At 37.9% G+C, this 20,375-nt stretch overlaps 1 protein-coding gene across 3 annotated transcripts in view; it reads right to left on the bottom strand.

Moving 5' to 3' along the window:
• radil (Ras association and DIL domains) overlaps nt 1-20,375 on the bottom strand; it is a 121,112-nt gene that overhangs the window by 37,213 nt on the left and 63,524 nt on the right. For all 3 annotated transcript variants that reach the window (XM_051933777.1, XM_051933779.1, XM_051933778.1), the window contains 2 exons: nt 15,188-15,300; nt 8,754-8,994 (listed from right to left, as the gene is read on the bottom strand). In XM_051933777.1, the coding sequence (XP_051789737.1) occupies nt 8,754-8,994; nt 15,188-15,300 (354 nt within the window). The remainder of the gene's footprint in view (nt 1-8,753; nt 8,995-15,187; nt 15,301-20,375) is intronic.

Raw genomic sequence — 20,375 nt, 5'->3', positions numbered from 1 at the left:
AGTTTAGAAAACAGCCTAAAGAAATGTCCTAGGAAGGAATTTTCAGACTGTGAATCCACAAAGATGAGCAATTGTTCACCAGGAGATACAAAGAGGTGTTTTATAAGTGAAAGAAGGTCACCTTCAAAGGAATACACCCAACCGGTTCATAGGATGTAAACAGTATGGGCAAGTATGATGGAGTGGTGTAAATTACTGATTGGTTAGGTCAGGTCAGGACAGGTTGGGGAGCATGCTCTGGTACAGCAAGTCGCCGCACGCACCACACTACGAAACAGCTCAGGATTCTGGTTGGAAACTCCAAAGGCAGTCTCACAGTGCAGCCCCACCTTCCCAAAATAACCATCTATCTGCCGCAGCCAGGTGCTACATGGGCAGCCCTTTTACCTGGTCCAGCCACGCGGGTCCTCAGCAAACCGGATCACACTTGGGGAATCGTGCCACATGGCCAGAGTGCCGTAACTGACCCTCCCTCACAATGCAGATAATGTGTCTCATTCAGGACTCCATGAGCAACCACTCATTTAACACAAAGTCAAACCAGCGGTACCCAAGGATTCTCTGAAGAGCCGCAGTTGCAAAGGAGTCCAGAAATCTGAAGATGGAAAACATGAAGCCAATCTGTGGTAAACTGCTAATGCTTTGTGTCAAAATACATGAAAAAATACATGTGTTAGTTTTTTATAATTTACTTTAATACACACATGTAATTGCATGATTGATTGTTGTAATATTTACTGCAGGGCAGCAAACCTCACATCTCCAGAGATGCAGGTACGTCTACTACTACCGTTACAACTGCTATTACTACTGGTTGAGCTTTTGGGACAACTTAGCTAATAGCTAACCAAAAGATGGACTGAATGGTGTATTCTCATTCATCAAGTTTCTGATGCTGTAATTCTTAAATTCTTTACTTTTTTCCAAGCTATTCTTTTCAAGCTGTAATGTTTAAAGGTTATAAATTCTCTTCATGCCTAAGTAGTGTTTCTTCATGGACTCCAGTTTCCTACCACATTCTAAAGACCTGTCGGCTTGGTTCAATGGCCTGTCTGAATAAGCTCAAAGTGAGCATTGCTGTATATTTGAGTGTGCCCTGCGACAGACTGGTATCCCATCCAGTATTGCTTACTGCTCTGCACCCAATACTGTAGGCTCCCCTCAACTCCTGTGATAGACTAAGCAGGTTCAGAAAATAGACAGAAAGTTAATGGTGCTTGATTATTATCCTTTTTGCCATTTTTACATGAGCTACACCCACTGAAAATTGGAAACATTAAATTTTAAAATCTGAGACCATGGTCCTCAGCCGGAAAAGGGTGGAGTGCCCTCTCAGGGTTGGTAGCGAAATCCTGCCCCAAGTGGAGGAGTTCAAGTATCTCGGGGTCTTGTTCACGAGTGAGGGAAGAATGGAGCGTGAGATCGACAGGCGGATCGGTGCGGCATCCGCAGTAATGCGGGCATTGCATCGGTCTGTCGTGGTGAAAAAGGAGCTGAGCCGCAAGGCGAAGCTCTCAATTTACCAGTCGATCTATGTTCCTACCCTCACCTATGGTCATGAGCTATGGGCAGTGACCGAAAGAACGAGATCGCGAATACAAGCGGCTGAAATGAGTTTCCTCCGCAGGGTGTCTGGGCTTTCCCTTAAAGATAGGGTGAGAAGCTCAGTCATCCAGGAGGGGCTCAGAGTAGAGCCGCTGCTCCTCCGCATCGGGAGGAGTCAGATGAGGTGGCTCGGGCATCTGATCAGGATGCCTCCTGGATGCCTCCCTGGTGAGGTGTTCTGGGCACGTCTAACCGGGAGGAGGCCCCGGGGAAGACCCAGGACACGTTGGAGGGACTATGTCTCCCAGCTGGCCTGGGAACACCTCGGGATTCTCCCGGAACAGCTAGAAGAAGTGGCCAGGGAGAGGGAAGTCTGGGCATCTCTACTCAAGCTGCTGCCCCCGCGACCCGACCTCGGATAAGCGGGAGACAATGGATGGATGGATACATTTTAAATATGAATATTCTATTTAAATAAGAAACTAGCCATAACTGCATGTTCTGCCATTCATGGAAAGAAGGCTGTAATATTGGTCAGGTGCACATCTGCACAGGATGATGATAATGATGAAGGATGAGACAATATATAAATATCATCCATCCATCCATTATCCAACCTGCTATATCCTAACACAGGGTAACAGGGTCTGCTGGAGCCAATCCCAGGGCACAAGGCAGGGACAAATCCCAGGCAGGGCGCCAGCCCACTGCAGGGCACACACACACACGGGACAATTTAGGATTGCCAATGCACCTGACCTGCATGTCTCTGGACTGTGGGCGGAAACCGGAGCACCCGGAGGAAACCCACACAGACACGGGGAGAACATGCAAACTCCACACAGGGAGGACCTGGGAAGCGAACCCGGGTCTCCTTACTGCGAGGCAGCAGCACCACCACTGTGCCACCGTGCCACCAATAAATAACATGTATGCTTAAATTTTTCTGTGTATGCAGTTGTATGCTTAAATGCTTGTTGAATATATATTCTTGTATGCTTACATAATTTCATATTGAATTAAATAACTTATTAAAGCAGAATATTTTCCTTATAGTGTTCTCACACACTCCGAAGATATGCAGGTTAGGTGAATTGATGTTGCTAAATTGGCTCGAGTGTGTGTGCCATGCAATGGACTGACACCCAGTCCAAGTGTTGTTCCTGCCTTGTGCTCAATGATTGCTGGGATAGGCTCCAGCTGCTCTGTAGCCCTGTTCTGGATAAGCAAGCAAAGACAATGGATGGATGGGTCTTCATTATACACTATATTTTTAGTTAATAAGGTATTAGTTTTCTGTGCATTTCTTTATCAAGAACCTTTTACTTTTCCTCTTGAGGTTGACCGAGACAAAGTAACATATGGCAGTGTGTAAAAACTGGCGACAATAAAAAAAATATCTAATGATTGCTGAATGATGGAGATGGAAGTGCCATAATTGAGTAGACCTGTCCTATACGCTGCTTGGAAATATGTATACATGTGAGATTTGAATTTGTGAAATCTAAAGCGCCAGCTGTCAGTATATACATAGATACAAGGATAATGCTCTACCATGTAGGTGAGGGTTGAGGGTTATTCATTTATTCTTAAATACCTATTGGATTCATAATTAGTTATAATTATTTACTTCTCATTTTCATTTCTTTTAATAAAATTTGACCACAAAAAATAAATAATCTTTTTATTATAAACATCAATTACATTTTTCTTTGTTAATGCATGCTTTGTTCCCAGTGCTGCTTGGACAAACTTTGGTCCTTCTGAAACTTAAACTGAATTAACCAGGTTCAATAAGGGGTGAATGATTAAGATCTAATACAGTTACATATTAAATGGTCGAGGTCCGGCTTACTTGTCTGAACTTATCATGACTTACAAACCAGAGCGCACATTAAGCTCTCAAGATGCCGGTCTGCTTATGATTCCAAGGATTAATAAAATAACAGTGGGGGGTCGAGCTTTTAGTTACAGGGCCCCTAAACTGTGGAATGGTCTGCCTGCTACTATAAGAGATGCCCCTTCGGTCTCAGCTTTTAAATCCCGGCTGAAGACTCACTACTTCAGTTTAGCATATCCTGACTAGAGCTGCTGATTAACTGTACAGACTGCATCTCTGTTGTTAGTCATTAGCACTTAAATATAAGTAACATGAAAGTTATAATTGTATACTAACCCTCACTTATTCTGTTTTTCTTCTCGGTACTCAAATGTGGCACTTGGTGCCACGGCCCACCCGCCAAGTTGTTTTGCCTGCCTAAGGAAAAGTCATCCCAGATGGAGGATCGCGGGAATCGTGGGAGAGAGGGGTCCTTTCATCGGATTGGCTGGCCCAGCACTGTTTCAGCCGTGGAATGGCCAAATGGGGGAGGCAGCTTGAAGGATGAGGTCTCCAGGACTCTATACAAATACAAATCTTATTATGGGATATATCATCTACTGTTAAATTCTGCTCTGTACTTCTAAAATTTATATATATTTTTTTTTTATTTCTTACTATATTGAGAAATTGTTCTGTGTACTGTACTGTATTGTATTGACCCCCTTCTTTTGACACCCACTGCACGCCCAATCTACCTGGAAAGGGGTCTCTCTCTGAACTGCCTTTCCCAAGGTTTCTTCCATTTTTCCCTACTAGGTTTTTTTGGGAGTTTTTCCTTGTCTTCTTAGAGAGTCAAGGCTGGGGGGCTGTCAAGAGGCAGGGCCTGTTAAAGCCCATTGCGGCACTTCCTGTGTGATTTTGGGCTATACAAAAATAAACTGTATTGTATTGTATTGTATTGTATATCTGTTTATTTTACGTGTAATAAAAATGTAAACAATTTTGCCTAATACACAGAAGAGTATGAAACATTCCCTGAGAATCATGTACTGTATGATGCTAATTTTATTTTATAATGCACAGCCTTCTCTCCTAGTGCTTTCATCGTAGTAAATGCTAGTCCTGCTGTCATAATAGGATTAAGCCAATGTCTGGTTTGTAATGAATGTACAATAATCCCCGCCTGTTTTTCACTAAGAAATTAATTTGTTTACGGCTTCCTACTTAATCTTAACCAATCTGTCGATCGTGCGTTTAAATATTTGGGCCACAGGATAGTCTTTGTGATCTGTTGGAAAACATTTAAAAATACTAGATATTTTGATGTATTTATTTTGGGATCCTGTACAAGACATAAAGACTAAATTCTTCAGGCAGTCAGCAGAAGTGTCAAGGATTTGTGTTAGAACATTTTGCCAGTGAATATTTTTCTTACATTTAAGAAACTTTTAAAAACTCACACATTTATTCTCAAAGCCAGTCTTGCTTAAATCATAAACAATTATGTTATCCAGCAATCTATGTTGTGCAATTTAAAGGTCCATTTTTTTAAAGACAACACAACCTGTAATACAAGCTGCTTGGCAGGAGAAATAGTATCACTTAGGGCTTCATAAGCCCTTAGCAGCTTTTTCAATAAGTCATCACTGACATTAAATACTATGTCATACCAAACCCTGTCAGGTCAATACATATCATATTAAAAAGAGAAAGGTGGCATCAGACGTCTTTTAAAAAGGTTATGGCATTATAAAAACACCTGCAAGTGGTAGTTCTCACAGGTTCTTTTAATAAAGACTGTTTCTGCTCAGCTCTGCATTGTAATGCTGATTCTGATCATGTTACTCACAGTAGCAACTGTAGTGGGCTATGGCTGAGCTGCCAGAGACAGACGATTGCATTAATAATTGAGAACTAGTCCACTGGACACACAAGATAAAATAAACAGGAGCCTGTAAAAGAATTAATGCAAGCTGAGCAGTTTACCTCAGCATTGCACCTTCAGTCTACTGATTCAATAATACATTAAAATGTGTAGTGATGTCTCTAGGGCTCTTTAAATAATGCTGCAAACAACTACAAAAAATCAGGTTTCTAAAACTGCTTAATATTAGTCATTTTCTTTCTTAAAACCAGTTGGCTTTGGATATAAAGGGTAGCAGGTACATGCAAAAGAAAATGTTCTTTAAAATCATTGGGATCAAATAATGTTAACTGGGAGTTCTCGGATTTACTCCCATAATCCAGTGAAATGCAGTTTGGTTACCTGGTGAATGTTACTTGGCTGGTGATATGTGGGCACTGGTGTGGGTGCTTATGGGAGGGTATATTCCTGGGGCTGGCTCCAGCCTTCTATCTGGGGTGGCTGGAAGAGGCTCCTCATACTAAGGAAAGCAGTTTATTAAAAATAAATAGTGTTGTTTGGGCATTTAATAAAATATAACAGGATACCTCATAATAATTTTAAAGCTAAAGATGTTTTTAAATGCTTTAACATATTATTTACAATCCATATTTTTTAATAAAATTAGTCTTATCTGCAACAGGGTGATGTCTGAGCATGTGTTGGCTCCAGTTGTAATATCACTACCCTGGTAATAAAGGGTAAACAGTTTTATGAGGTCGTTATGGAAGAGCAAAATATTCTGGAGGAAAACAATGCAGTCTCATCAGTTAGTAAGATTATTTGTGAACTGCTGTGACCATGCGTATGAAATTTTATGACCCTAGACAAGACGCTGATTTTGTCTACTTGTTAGATGTCTTCATGATTCACTAGATGAAACACCTGGCATTGCCTGGGTATATTTATATAATGGGTTAAGGTACGAAATTAAATATTTCTTTGTTTATTAAATGCTGACCATTTTGTCATTGATGCCTGCAATTCAAGTGTCCTATCAATCATCTACACTATCTCTCAATCAATTTCTTTACTCTCGTGACTCAAAAATTGTTCTTTTTGTGTACAATTGGTCTCCATTATTGCCATACCTACTTTTTTTGAGTTGGAACCATAAATGCCATTTATTGGCATAAAATCCTAAAATTATATCTGCCTCATCATAAAACAAACTTGAATAAATGTCTACCATTAATAAATGGTAAAAGTCTGTAATGATGTCCTTAGTCCGTCTATACCACACAGTATGTTGTTTGTGGTGCAAAAACCTCATTATTGTCTGTTTAAATTTATACTGTTGCTCATTTAGTTTCTTACCTTCAAAGTATATTCTGCTGTATTCTTTGTGTTTTGTAGGTGGTTCTCATTGTAGGAGGGCCACCTGACCATCACTGCAGGGGGCTGCGTTCAGTCCTGTAAAGTCTGAGCAACCCCACAGTCCCTTGCAGTTCATTGAATGAGCTGTGATGGTGATGAGTTCTCCCATGTTTATTACGTTTTGATAATTTGTGATTTACTGGATGTTTGACCTAATGCTCTGTTTTTGAGGGGTTTTTTTTCTTAATTTATGATTGGGACTTATTTGCTTTGGATTGCTATTGCCAGACCATTGCTGGTTCTACTCACACAGGGTGATTTGCATTTGCACCATTTAATCTAATACACACATCTTTGGGATGATGAAGGAAAAGCTGACGACTGGGAGGAAAGCCCACATTAACAAAAGTAGAATGTGCACATCTTATACAGAGAGAGACTAGGTCTGGAATTCTGACTTGGAATGTTCAATCTGTGAGGCAGCAGGGCTAACCACTGTGCCACAGTGCCACATTTGCAAGAAATAAATGGTCTGATAATTGAACAAAAGCTTCACTATTTAACTAAATAAGCTAGATGGCCTGATCAGTCTCTTTTTTGAAAATCTTCTCCATTCTTTATCTGTCTTACTATTTTTTCTATGTTGCCCCATATGAGAAAACGTGAGTGTGCACATTAGCTTGCCCTAAAAAGGACAGGTACCCTGTCTAAAACTAATTTGTGTCAAGTGTCAAGATAGGCACCAGCATTACCTTTAGATGCTAATAGAGAAATATTATTTGAACTTAATATGGATGCATTTTTGACTTGACACCATATGCATAAGTAGGACATAATCTTATTATCACGGTGACATACTGTGCATTGCAGATAATTACCTTATGTGGCTAGCATCCTAAGAAGTGCAACCATATCACATAAGCTCTTCACCCACTTGACTTCAGTGGTATTTCTGTCTGTATCAGAATAATCTTCAAGCTTACTCTACTCCAAAAATAACTATCAGCACTACTAACTCCATATAAACCTTTGCAATAATCCAGCTATTCTGAAAGTAGCCTTCTAATGATTTCACTACTGTTCTACTCTCCGTAAACGCCACCTCTGCATTATGTCAGCCTCTGTCTAAAATACTAATCCAAGGTCTATTAGATACTGAAAACTGAAACCTTTGCTACCTTCACTGTATTTATAAGAAGACATTCTCATGCAGTCCCTAATCTGTCACATTTCCATTTTCTGACCTTGTTATCCACCTCTAACTTACTTTTACCACAAACAATTTGCTTCAGATTTGCTGTACATAATTACTCCTATGTTTTTCAATGAACTGTGCAAGTCCATATATACCAAAAGACAGTAGAATGTCTAGCGTTCTAAAATAATTATAATTAAATAAAGTCCAGTGTGATGATAATCAGTGCATGATTATCAGAAGCCAGTTCCTTGTTTGTTTGTAAATCATACTTAATTTATATAAAAGTATACAACTGCTTAAGATTAATATTACACTGGTGACAGAGAAAGAAACTAAACTATTTGTATGACAACTAAATATTTAATTCTATATAGTCAAATCATATTATGAAAATATGCATTATTCATGTGCAGTCTGAATAACTAACTGCAGGTGAAAATAAGCCATCTTGCTATTGTTTTACATATTTTACATTTTAATTAAGTAAATAACTTCAAGCACTGGAACTTACATAACAATTAAAACTTGTTTCATACATAATTTTAAAATATTCATAGAATACTCTTTTCTTCCTTATATACAAAAAAAACAACATGTCAAATAGTGCAACATTAATAATCATTACTGGCATACAAAAAGAAGCTAGTAAATACATAAGATGAACACAATGAAACATTTGAAGATAGATAGATAGATAGATAGATAGATAGATAGATAGATAGATAGATAGATAGATAGATAGATAGATACTTTATTAATCCCAAAGGGAAATTCACAAATTATGAATATGTACAAATGAAAATATGTACAAATGAAAAAATACTAATAGGTAGTACAATAGTAATTGTAACTGTTTGTTATAATATTGAATGTTTTATCATCTTATCCGTAACAGTCATCGCAAAATGAAAATATAAACTGCACAAATGCCATAGCTGAATAAATCACATTAAATGAAAACAACTTACCTTTGTCTAAAAGCTGATTGAAAAGTGACACGTTGGTAAAGAAAAATAAGTAAGCAAACATCTGGGACTGCACCTCCATGTGCACCTCATACTGCTGCAGGAGGTCTAGAGTGGTCTGGTAGATCAAAACCACTTTTCGAACCGCTTCAGGGACACTAGCAGAACTTCTCCAGGAGGAGTCAGTGGCCTCAGTCAAGAAGGGGTTACACTCCAGCAATCCAGGCAAGCAAACATATAAAGACTGCATTGGGAATAAAATGTGTGTAAAGTTATGAACCAATCACAAAGTAAACAGGAGGCTTTACAATGACTATAATAAAGCATTCCAATGTCTGGGTGGATTTTTCTTTGAATGCTCTGCTTTTTCTCCGACATCTCAAAAACATGAACATTTTAATGGATTAATTGGCTACTCTAAACTGGCCCATTGTGAGTGCAAGTGTTTGTCTGCATGAGTCAGACTTGAGATGGACTTGTGCTCAATCCAGAACTGGTTTCTGCGCCCCACAGTGTTATGCTATGTTATGTGGAAACTATTCCACATAATTGTGTTAAGATTTCACTCAGATCGCATGGAAGGGAATGAACAGCTAATGAACAAATTTAGGCCATTGTGTATACAGAGTCAAATAACCAGGCAAAGGACACAATACAGAGAGGACTGAGAGTACTGAATTAACAAACCAGAAACACAAACCAAACCTCCAATGCCATGATGCATAGTCAAAAAAGTCTTACACTAAGGGCTTACAGCTTTGGCTAATACTACCAAGAGAAGGTTGAGGTATTTGAGAAAGAGATGCAGTACACAGAAGAAAGGAGCTGAGTGTTGCCATCTTTTATACATCGGACACAATAACAAAACATTCCATGTGATCTCCATGTCATCCAATTAGCAACCAGCTCAGCAGTTGTCAATAATATGGCTGTGGCCATACAGAAACAGGCAAAACGTTCAGGTGACCATCCAAGATAAACCCAAAATGAAGCCATCGTGATAAAGATAAAAAATTATGAAAACAAAGTACATGTGTACGCAAACTCCAAAATTGACAATTGACATTTTTACAATTTTTTCTAAATTAATTTTAAACAGGGTATGTATGATTCCATCAAACCTCTAAACAGGTGGTGAAGGAACCCACTGCTTTTAGAACTTATATAATTAGCACCCCTCAAACCCAAAAAGGTGTTTCACAAAATTTCAGATTAAATGTGCCTGCTGTGATACCTGTGTGGTATTTTCCCAATCAGACATTCGACACATTCAAATGAATATCCAGCACCAGGCTTACCCTCAGACTTTATTTTACATAGTACTAGAGCAGGGGTCCTCAATTACAGTCCTGGAGGGCCACAGTGGCTGCAGGTTTTTGTTCAAACCCGGTTGCTTAATTAGAAAACAATTCTTGCCAATAATTTAATTTTATAGCTTGTTAGTGCTTTAACTCTGCTATGTCAGGTCATTCTCATATCCTAGATTTTCTTCCCCTTTGTGAGGATATCATCCAAATGATTTGAAGGCTAAAATGGATGAGTAATTCTCAGTCCTTCACTTTTTTCTTTTCACTTTCCTTCCAAGTATTTAATTAAACCCAATAGTACACAATAAATACACACGGGTGTAAATGGTAACAAGCTAAATGGAGAAATGCTGGTCTCTTTTGTCATTTGCATCTTATTGATAATTAGGAGCAATTAAAAACCAAGATTACAGCTGTTTAAGACTAAAATAAGCAATAAGGGTTCAAAATCCTAACAAGCGAGACAGCTAAAGTGAAGCAGAAGTGTTACATGAGCAGTAAGTGGTTCTTATTAAGCAATTGGGTTGGAGCAAAAACCTGCAGCCACTGTGGCCCTCCAGGACCGTGATTGAGGACCCCTGTACTAGAGTAATAGAATCAAAGACATATTTGTAGTGAGACTGGTGAGGTTTATACACTAGCAACAAAAAGGCTGTCTTATAGGGCTTATCAAAGCCTTTGAATAAGGCAGAGGTCTGATAAAGGATGCACAAGAGGTTAGAATGCCACAAAATGAGTTTCTTAGGTGACTGTCATCAATGGGAAGTCGAATGTCCAAAGACCTTTGCTTTGCAGCCAAGATCAGATCACACAATTCTCAAAAGCCATATACTGTAGGTCGATAACACAGCTCCTACCAAAAACACAGTATTAAGACAAATGAATAGTCAATCCGTTTGTAACGTAGTGAAATGAAAATGCACCATTCAAGTTAGCAGTGGGAGAAAATTTCAATAAGACACAGCTGCATATTACTGTATATACAAATGGATTGTTACATCCACAATTTGCAGCTGCTAATCAATCTAACGTAACATAAGAGAATTGTCTTAAAACCGCTTCATTCTAATTCTGGGTCACGGAGGGCTGAAGCTTATTCTTGTTGTACCAGGCACAAAATAGCTCTGGACGGAGAAACAGTCCAGTGCACAGCTCACTCAAGCACATCCACAGGAGCCGATAAACTTAATCACAACATCTCTGGGGATGTCAGTGGAAAATCAAAGTACCTGGAGGAAATTTCACACAGACAGAGGAAGGACATGCAAACTTTATACAGACAGAAACACAATGTGGCTTCAAACCTAGGACAGTGATCTGTGAAGCATCACCATGAACCACTGTGATGATATGCCATCCAACAATCTAGAATGCAGCACCAATTTCTACCTCACTGTGCCATCTCTATTGGAATACTATGAATATGTTTTCTGTTTTTGTAGTCGTTGCTGTGGTTACTTTGACATTTTATACATTTGCTGCTAACAACAATAAAAATTCAGTTACATATATTAATAAAATGTAAATAGGTACAAGGGTGCTTGTGAATACTATATAATGAAGAATTTAATGAATATAGAGTACAGTGACATTCTTATTGTACATGTAGGACACTTTAAAAGTAAGACAAAACATTCATTGAAATAATTATTAAGCTGCCTTAATATTTTGTAGATTTTTCTACTATTCAAAAAAGTGACAAACTCTATTCATAAAAAAAAATTAACTGCCAAATTTCTTACATTGCATCAGTTATGGAATCAACAGTAATAAAATTTAACAAAGGACAAATTGGACGGAGCACTTTGGCTTTGTACTTTTAAACAACATAATAACAACAGCCCAACTTTCATGCCCAAAAGTAGAATGTTATACTTATTTATTTATTTAACAAATCATAAATGAAAACATGTTTCTGTGTTTGTTTCTACATCTGGAGAAGAGGAAGTCATTTTGTTCATTGTTTACTAGCAGACACCCCATGTGTCCAATAAGATTAAATTAATTACAGCTATATAATTAAATAATTTGCTGACAGTTGAATTAGAAATCTTCAAAATACAGAACAGTTAATATAACTACGGAAGCGTATTAGGGCCACAGTGAAGAAAAAAAAACTAAATGTCGAGAATAAAGTCGACATGTCGACTTTATTCTCGACATTTCCACTTTAATCTCGATGCTTATGATGAGAATATAGTCGACATGCTGACTTTATTCTCGCTGTTTATGTCGAGATTAAAGTCGACATTTCCACTTTATTCTCGTAGTTTATTTTGTCATTAAAGTAGAATGTCGTAAATTAAACTTCATCTTAAAATAAATATTTCATTTACTAAATTTTCTCAAACCCCATCATTAGTTATGTAGCACATTAAATGCTTTGTGTTAAGTGTTCCCCGACCCAGTTGTTAATCGCTACGTGCTTCTTAAACTGACTTCCTCTTGCATTGAGGAGGTGCAGGCAGCGATCGCAGGACACAGAATACATTCACTTCATGATATTCCTGCTCTCTGAACATTTAGAATGCTAAGATAAATACTTGATATCATTTTCATGATGAAATGCATTAAAGCAGGTATTAAACACGCACGGTAGTGAGGCGGTAGTGCTGCTCCCTCACAGTAAGGGGTCTCCAGGTGTACGTTCAGTGTAGAGAACTTTATGGCAGGTGTGACGAGGCTCCAAAAAACTGGATGTATGAATGGGTATCTCAAAGGTTTAACTGAAATATTGTGTAAATGTTGGGTTTGTGATCTGGTGGTCGGTGACACGAAAACAGAATTCAGTGGATGTTCTTCTGAGCGGGCTTTCTTTATTGCATGCCTGCTGTCTCTGTCTGACGTACCAAACTCCCGTTCCTATCTTTCCTTTTTCTTTCTCCACATAACCAATCACCACATGATAAACGTCTTTGTGAATTTAAAACTAGTTATAAACTTAGACCATGGAGTGTTCAGAACTTTAAAAAATCTTTGTTATACATTTTTAAATATGCCATCCATTCAGGGTTGCGCCCATCTCAGCAAGCATCGTGTGCCAGGCAGGAACAAATCCTGAACGGGACGCCAGCTCATTGCGTGGTGAATACGAGCACACACACATACCTCAGGGTCAATATAGCATAACAAAACCCCACTACCTACATGACTTTGAAAGGAAACTGAAGCACGCCAAGTAAACCCACCAGGAAAACATGCAAACTCAAGGCAGGGTACACCCGGGACCCCCTTGCTGCCAGGCAGCAGTGCAACCTCTACGCCACCATGCCCCCACATGATTAGTTGCATGCATTAATGCATTTTATCATGAAAATGATATCAAGTATTTATCTTAGCATTGTAAATGTTCAGGGAGCAGGAATATCATGAAATTAATGTATTCTATGTGCTGCCTGCGCCTCCTCTTAGTGCAGAGGAAATGAGTTAAAGAAGCACGTAGTGAATAATATGGCTCGGGGAACGCTTAACACAAAGCATTTCATGCGCTACATAATTTATGATGGGGTTTGGGAAGATTTACTAAATTAAATATTCATTTTAAGATGAAGGTTAGTTTATAATGTTCTACTTTAATGACAAACTACGAGAATAAAGTCAGCATGTCAACTTTATTCTCATCATAAGCGTCGAGATTAAAGTGGAAATGTTGAGAATAAAGTCAACATGTCGACTTTATTCTCGACTCCAGTCTAGTTAAAAAATCATACTTTATGCACAAACATCTAAAAATTGATTTTGGGTTGCTGTTTGAAAAGAATCTCCACTATAAAATTGATTTTTCTGACAAGAAGTGTTGCTAGCACACAAATTTGTGAGCTGGCAGCGATTTTCAGGAATCATTGATCATTTGGCAAAGGTCAGGGAGGAGATTTTGATTTCCAGCAGACTTAGGATGTCTGATGTAGTAAGTGTTGAAAAACCCACAAGAAATCCCACATTATACAATTCATTACCTGAGCCACTGGGCTACACTGCAACATATACAAGACACTCTTTAGTATGGGCATGAATACAAGTCCAATGATATTGTCTTTGACATGTCTGTATCTTAACCGCTTACAAAAGAAATCTTTTGTTACTACTATAACACTTGTAGTAGAAGCAGCAGCAGTAATATCAAATCAGGGCATTTCAAAGGTACTAATATTGGTCAAGTTCAATAGAATCAAGCTACCAGAGTCCTTTCAGTGAATGAATCACTCACACACTTAAAGACACTGGTGGAAATTAAGGGAAAGTGTGTTCAAGACCCAAATCAGAAGGAATTTCTTCACACAATGACTTGTAGAAATCTGAAATAGTCATTGAGTTTAAGAAGAAACCTTGACAACTTTTAAAAAGTGGTACAACAGTTTAGCTAAAGCCAAGCAAAAGAGTTTGATGGATTGTATGATCTCCTCTCATTTATCAAACATCTTATATTCTGCACCCTCTGATTTTGTCTAAAATTTCTGAACTACATATATATATTACTTTGACAACCAACTTGAAGATCCTTCAGCAGAACAAAGTACTTGCACATTTTAATAATTTACTGACTGAAAGTTATCACTTTTTTAATAACTGGAGCTTTTGTCATTTATTTATGAGGCCACCTTTCTTGACTGTGCAACAGTGTTACACATGACAGAGATTAGACTTGGGCATAAAGGCGTACATAAAATTTACATTAGGCAAGCTGTATAACACCAATTATAGCTGACACAATGGGCCAGATGGGCTTTGAGTCTGTTGTTCTCTTCCCACTAGAGGATACTAAAAGAACACAAAGACATGAGCTTAGAAGTCCATGGGAGGCTACATGAATAAATTATGGATTCTCTCAATCTTTCTTTCAATATATCATGACTCTTGATCTTGCCTAAAAGATGCTGCAAGATTAGACTTAGATTTTTATTATGTTAATTCTTTGCTTAATTTAACAAAACATACCATATTATCCTCTACATTATCTGTTGTTTTCATTAAAGAAGAACAAAAGCAAGTTTCTACTATATAAGCTATTTAAAACATAAAGATTCAGAAAAAATTGTAGATAAATAATATTTTTATTACCAGCCTAATTCTATTTTTATCCTTTGAATTTCAAAGAGGAGAGTTTGCTATTAGGGCCAGGTACATACATACTTTTGTAATGTAATATACACATTGCTGGAATGTGTACATTATGACTTCTTCCAGAATTGTCATGGCTTCTTCGTTAGCGGATATTGTGGTGGAAAGAAGAGATTCTTTGGACCCTAAAAGTAAAAACAAAATACATTTAAAGCCAATAAAAAGGAAGATGAAAATGAGTATTAACATTATTATAAAGGCACTTGTATTGAAAGGTTTGAGTACACATAAATCATAATGTTTAATGTACTTACTCTGTAAATATATATTTAAATGCATACCCTCGTATTCACCAACCACATGTTCTAGATTACACTTTCCCAAAATTAGAGGGATGGCTGGACCACCTAATACAAAACTACCTCTTGGCTCCTTAACAAAAAAGAATTTTTAAGGATAGAACAGCCTCTGTGTCACTCAACACAACCTCAAATCATTATAACCGATTCCAAGTTACTTGTTCCCATCTTGTGAGCCTCAAAACCAACTGTGCAGGAGCTCCATAAATACACAAATTTTAGATTATTATCTGCTGTCAAAAGTTTTACTCCAACTCCAATTCCAAAAAAAGTTGTGACACTATGGAAAATGCTAATAAAACTAAAAGGAGTGATTTGTAAATTTACTTTGACTTGTTTTCAAACAAAAACAGTATAAAGACTAGATATATTTCATGTTTTACTATATCAACTACATTGATTTTTGAAGACTTATACTGTATATATTTTTAATTCATGTCTGCACCATGTTAAGAGCGGCACAGTGGTGCAATAGTAGCGCTGCTGCCCCGCAGTAAGGAAACCTGTGTTCGCTTCCCGGGTCCTTCCTGCGTGGAGTTTGCATGTTCTCTGTGTGAGTTTCCTCCGGGTGGTCCAATTTCCTCCCACAGTCCAAAGACATGCAGGTTAGGTGCATTGGCGATCCTAAATTGTCCTTGGTGTGTGTGTGTGTGTGCCCTGCGGTGGGCTGGCGCCTTGCCCTGGGTTTGTTTCCTGCCTTGAGCCCTGTGTTGGCTGGGATTGGCTCCAGCAGACCCCCGTGACCCTGTAGTTAGGATATAGCGGGTTGGATAATGGATGGATGGATGCACCATGTTCGAAAAATTTTTTACGGGGTAGATGTCAAAAGTTGAAATAACAAGGTGATGAGAAACAGCCAAGGCAATCGTGTTCTAATATATGATAACCCTCCAAAAAAAAGCCTAGTCCTTCAACAGCAGGGATGGGTAAAAGGCTCACTAATTTGCCAACAGAAGTATAATATAATATAATTAATTTTAATGTTAAAAAGTGTTTCATTTTCTTTCTTTCATTCCAAGTTTGTTTGTTAAAAGCATTTTTGGATATTAAGTGAAGCTTTTACTATTTTTATTAGGACTTGAACTTGTAGTATCAGTAATGTAGTTTAGCTAACCACAGAGAGAGGAAGTGTTAGTACAGACAGAAGGCAGCTTTATTTTTACAAGAGCAGACAGGCACCTTTTGCAGAAAAGTCTAGCAAGATGAAAAGTTCAGAACCTTAAATGGTGAACTGGTCACTTTTCTGGACTTTCCACATGTGTATAAGCAAAGCCCTTGAACCATAGGATTCCTTTCTGCATGCTATTGTTCTGATACAGTCTGTTAAAATGACATTGGTCAGAGAGGGGCTTGGGGTATCTCTGACAAGCTTTTAAAAGTCAGCTTTAAGCAGGAAGTGATTTAAAAGAACCAGTAAGAAGGAGAAGAAGGGAAAACCAAGGAGATCCATAAAGTCAGATGAGAAATATAACCATAAGAGACTCAAAGCCACAAACAAATTGGGTGTGCCGGCTAGCCTCATCTATGACAGCTTCTGAAATATTCAGGTTGTATTAATCAATTTGCCACACCCATTTAGTTTTATTTGCTTTCCCTTTTCAGCACTTTAAGAATACTTAGGAATGTTAAAAACATTTATTTCTATGGCACATTTTCATACAAAGAATGTAGCTCAAAGTGCTTTACCAGACGTCAAAGGGACAGTTAAAAGAAAAGAAAAACAAAAATCTACAATGATTGAATAAAGGTTTATTGCCTGCTCCTCAATCTCATCGCCTGGGGGTATATAGCAAAGACAACAAGTCCTCTAATAGGAGAAATGAAGCACAGCTGCGGTCAATCCTGGGTGATGTCGAAGTCCATAGTTCCAGCTGCAAGTGCATTGCGACTGTGGTCTGTGTCTCCTTCCAGGTCAGGTGAGCCCAAGGATAAGAGAATAAGAGTTTGGGTGTAGGACACATATGTGGGCCTACTGACGAAGCATCTGGGCGTTGCAATAAAGGTGTCTAATGTTTTTGGATGGGGTCACCAAAAAACACTCTGTGATAAAATCGATGCGTCAGTGAATAATTCAGCACTTTGAGAACAATGTTCCCCAAAGATCAGTTGGTATAATTTGGGACATTTCACCCTCTACGTCACACAATATAATTAAAAGACTCAAGGGATATGATCAAAAAGTGCGCAAAAGGCCAATCTCAAAATCATTTCTGAATATGTATGATCACTAAACCCTCATATGCCACTTGTCGTAAAAGTGGTCATGGATATCGTAATAGATATCATAACATGGGCTTTTGCCAGTCAATACCATTTACCACTGTATCCACAGATGTAAGTTAAGGCTTTACTGTGCAAAACAGAAGCTACCCATCAACACTATCCAGAAATGCAGCCAACTTCTCCGGGGTCTGTCTCAACTGAGGCAGAATGTAGCACAGTGGAACTGACGAGTCAGCATTTCCAAAGGTTTTTTGAATAAACATTCTTTTGGCTAAAGAGGTAAACGACCATTAAAGCTGTTATCACTATCAAGTCCAAAATCCAGCGTCTGTCATGCATAGGGAGTGTCAGTGCCCATGACAAGGATGACTTGCAGATCTGTGAGGGCACCATATGTACAAATTTTGGAGCAACACATACAACCATCCAGACCTTGTCGTTTCCAAGGATGTCTTAAATTTTCCAGCAGAGACAACACCAAACTACATTCTGCCGGGATTACAAGGGTATGGCTACATAAGCAGAGAGTTTGGGTACGCGACTGGCCTGTTTGGAGTACTGACCAGTCTCTGACTGAGAATATGTATCACATTATAAAGTGCAAAATACAGCAGACCTGCAATAGTGGATGAATGGGGGAAAAATTCCACTTGCTAAACTTGACCTACTTGTGTCTTCAGTGCCCAAATATTTAATAAGTGTTTTTTAAAAAAAATGGTAATAAACAATCAACTGCCCAAGGATATTAGAAATGTGTTGCAGTCATTAGATTTGACTTTATATTTAAAAAAAAAACAGCATTAAATTCACAAGGCATAAAACATCAAATAATGTGTTGTATTGTTTTCAATATAGTACAGGATTCCCACTGGAATTGTCCAAAGTCATTGAACAGTTAACTGCTGTGTAATTTTGTTATCATTCTACCCAAAAGGTTAGGGAAGTCAACTTCTAATGATCAAATGTATTGTTCTTAATAAAACATACAGCAAAGCTAAGTTTTAAACCTGGAGCGAGAGCTTAAATCAGGACATAGTCATGGGGCTGCATTCAATAAAGCAAAGCAGTGAGATGATAGTAGAGGCTGTCCCAATGGGACATTAATGAACAATTCACTGACAGAAGTTACACTTAACTGCTTGCAAACCATCTTGCTCTACTGGAACATTAACCCATCCGTTTATCCATCCATCCATCCATTTTTCATACCCTCTTTATCCAGAGCAGAGATGTGGGGAAGCTGGAGCCTATTCCAGCAAGTAAAAGGCGCAAGGCAAGTAACAGTCCCTGGACGGGGCACCAGTCCATCGCAGGACAAGGGCACACACATGCCCACTTGGGCCAATTTAGCAGTGCCAATCAGCCTGCCCTACATGTCTCTGTAATGTGGAAGGAAATCCACAATTACACAGGAAGAACATGCAAACTCCAGGCAGAGAGGTCCCAGGACAATCAAAATCATCCAAATAATCTTTGTAAACCTGCTGATTTGCCAAAGCAGGATAATGCGAGCTGGAGCCTTGGATGAGATGCCAGCCATTACACAGCACACTTACACTTAGACACAGTTTCAGATCAGCTTAAAATATCTTTAGCTTCATTATTCATAGAAGACCATTGACCAAAACATAATGGAAAAAGAGTGTCCTATTTGCATAAATATATAAAAAACTGAATGCCAAATACTATATAAATTTTGAACAGTGCAGTCATTTTTTAAAATATTGTCATCAGATAAATTAATATGCTGTATCATTGTTAACATTTTGGGATATACCATATCATTATCTATGAGTAACTACTTCAAATTAATTTTTAAATTTTCTTTCTATGCACTCTACTATACCGTTCAGTTAGGTTAGGGGCATTTACTCTAAATAAAATGCAGTTTTGTAATTCTGACTGATCTGTAAGGTATCCATTCATTATTAAAAAACATACCATGGTCCGATGTCCAGCTAGAATGTTATACAGTATACCAAATATCTGTTCCAAAAATTATTATGAGACTAAGACACCTAAACACAAAAGTCCAACAATGTTTGTGTGCTATATAGTTGCCACACCACTATGATGTCTGCTCTTTGCAGCTTTTCATAATTATTGCTCTTAACTTCATTGCTTTGAATTTCTTTTAAATAAAAAATTAATTATAAACAAAGCTACCCCATGACTGCAATTTACACACAACTTACTCTATGCCAATATACTTTATTTAAACTTCTCAACAATTTCTAATTGGTATCCATTTTGCTGATTTATCACACAATGTTCAAAGTTTCCACATAATGTCAGTCTGTCATTAAAGTATTATTTGTTGATTAACTGGTAGCTTAAAATAGATTGGAATGGTGCAGTCATATCCATTCTGATGTAATATCTGCTTAATGTCGACATTCAAGATATTTCTTTCAAAGGCCCGCACAAAGCAAGCATTTTACCATCACAGGGCAGTGCTTCCATTTCATTATTAGCATGTTGCTAGCACTTCTGCTATACAAAAAAAAAAAATCATATTCCCATAATAATGAACAAATATCAAAAACAAATTGTTGAATTCTTAGATACTTTTAAAATAAGTAAATGTCAAAGTATTCTAAAAATCTCCTACTCAGAAGACTGTAAAAAATGTGACATTGATGTCAAACTTCTATTTTTATGATGCTGCCTGAATTATA

The sequence above is a fragment of the Erpetoichthys calabaricus genome, chromosome 11 (assembly GCF_900747795.2).
Source record: "Erpetoichthys calabaricus chromosome 11, fErpCal1.3, whole genome shotgun sequence".
NCBI classification, from domain to species: domain Eukaryota; kingdom Metazoa; phylum Chordata; class Cladistia; order Polypteriformes; family Polypteridae; genus Erpetoichthys; species Erpetoichthys calabaricus.
Note: the sequence above shows the minus strand (reverse complement) of the source record. Positions and strands in the feature narration are given on the sequence as shown.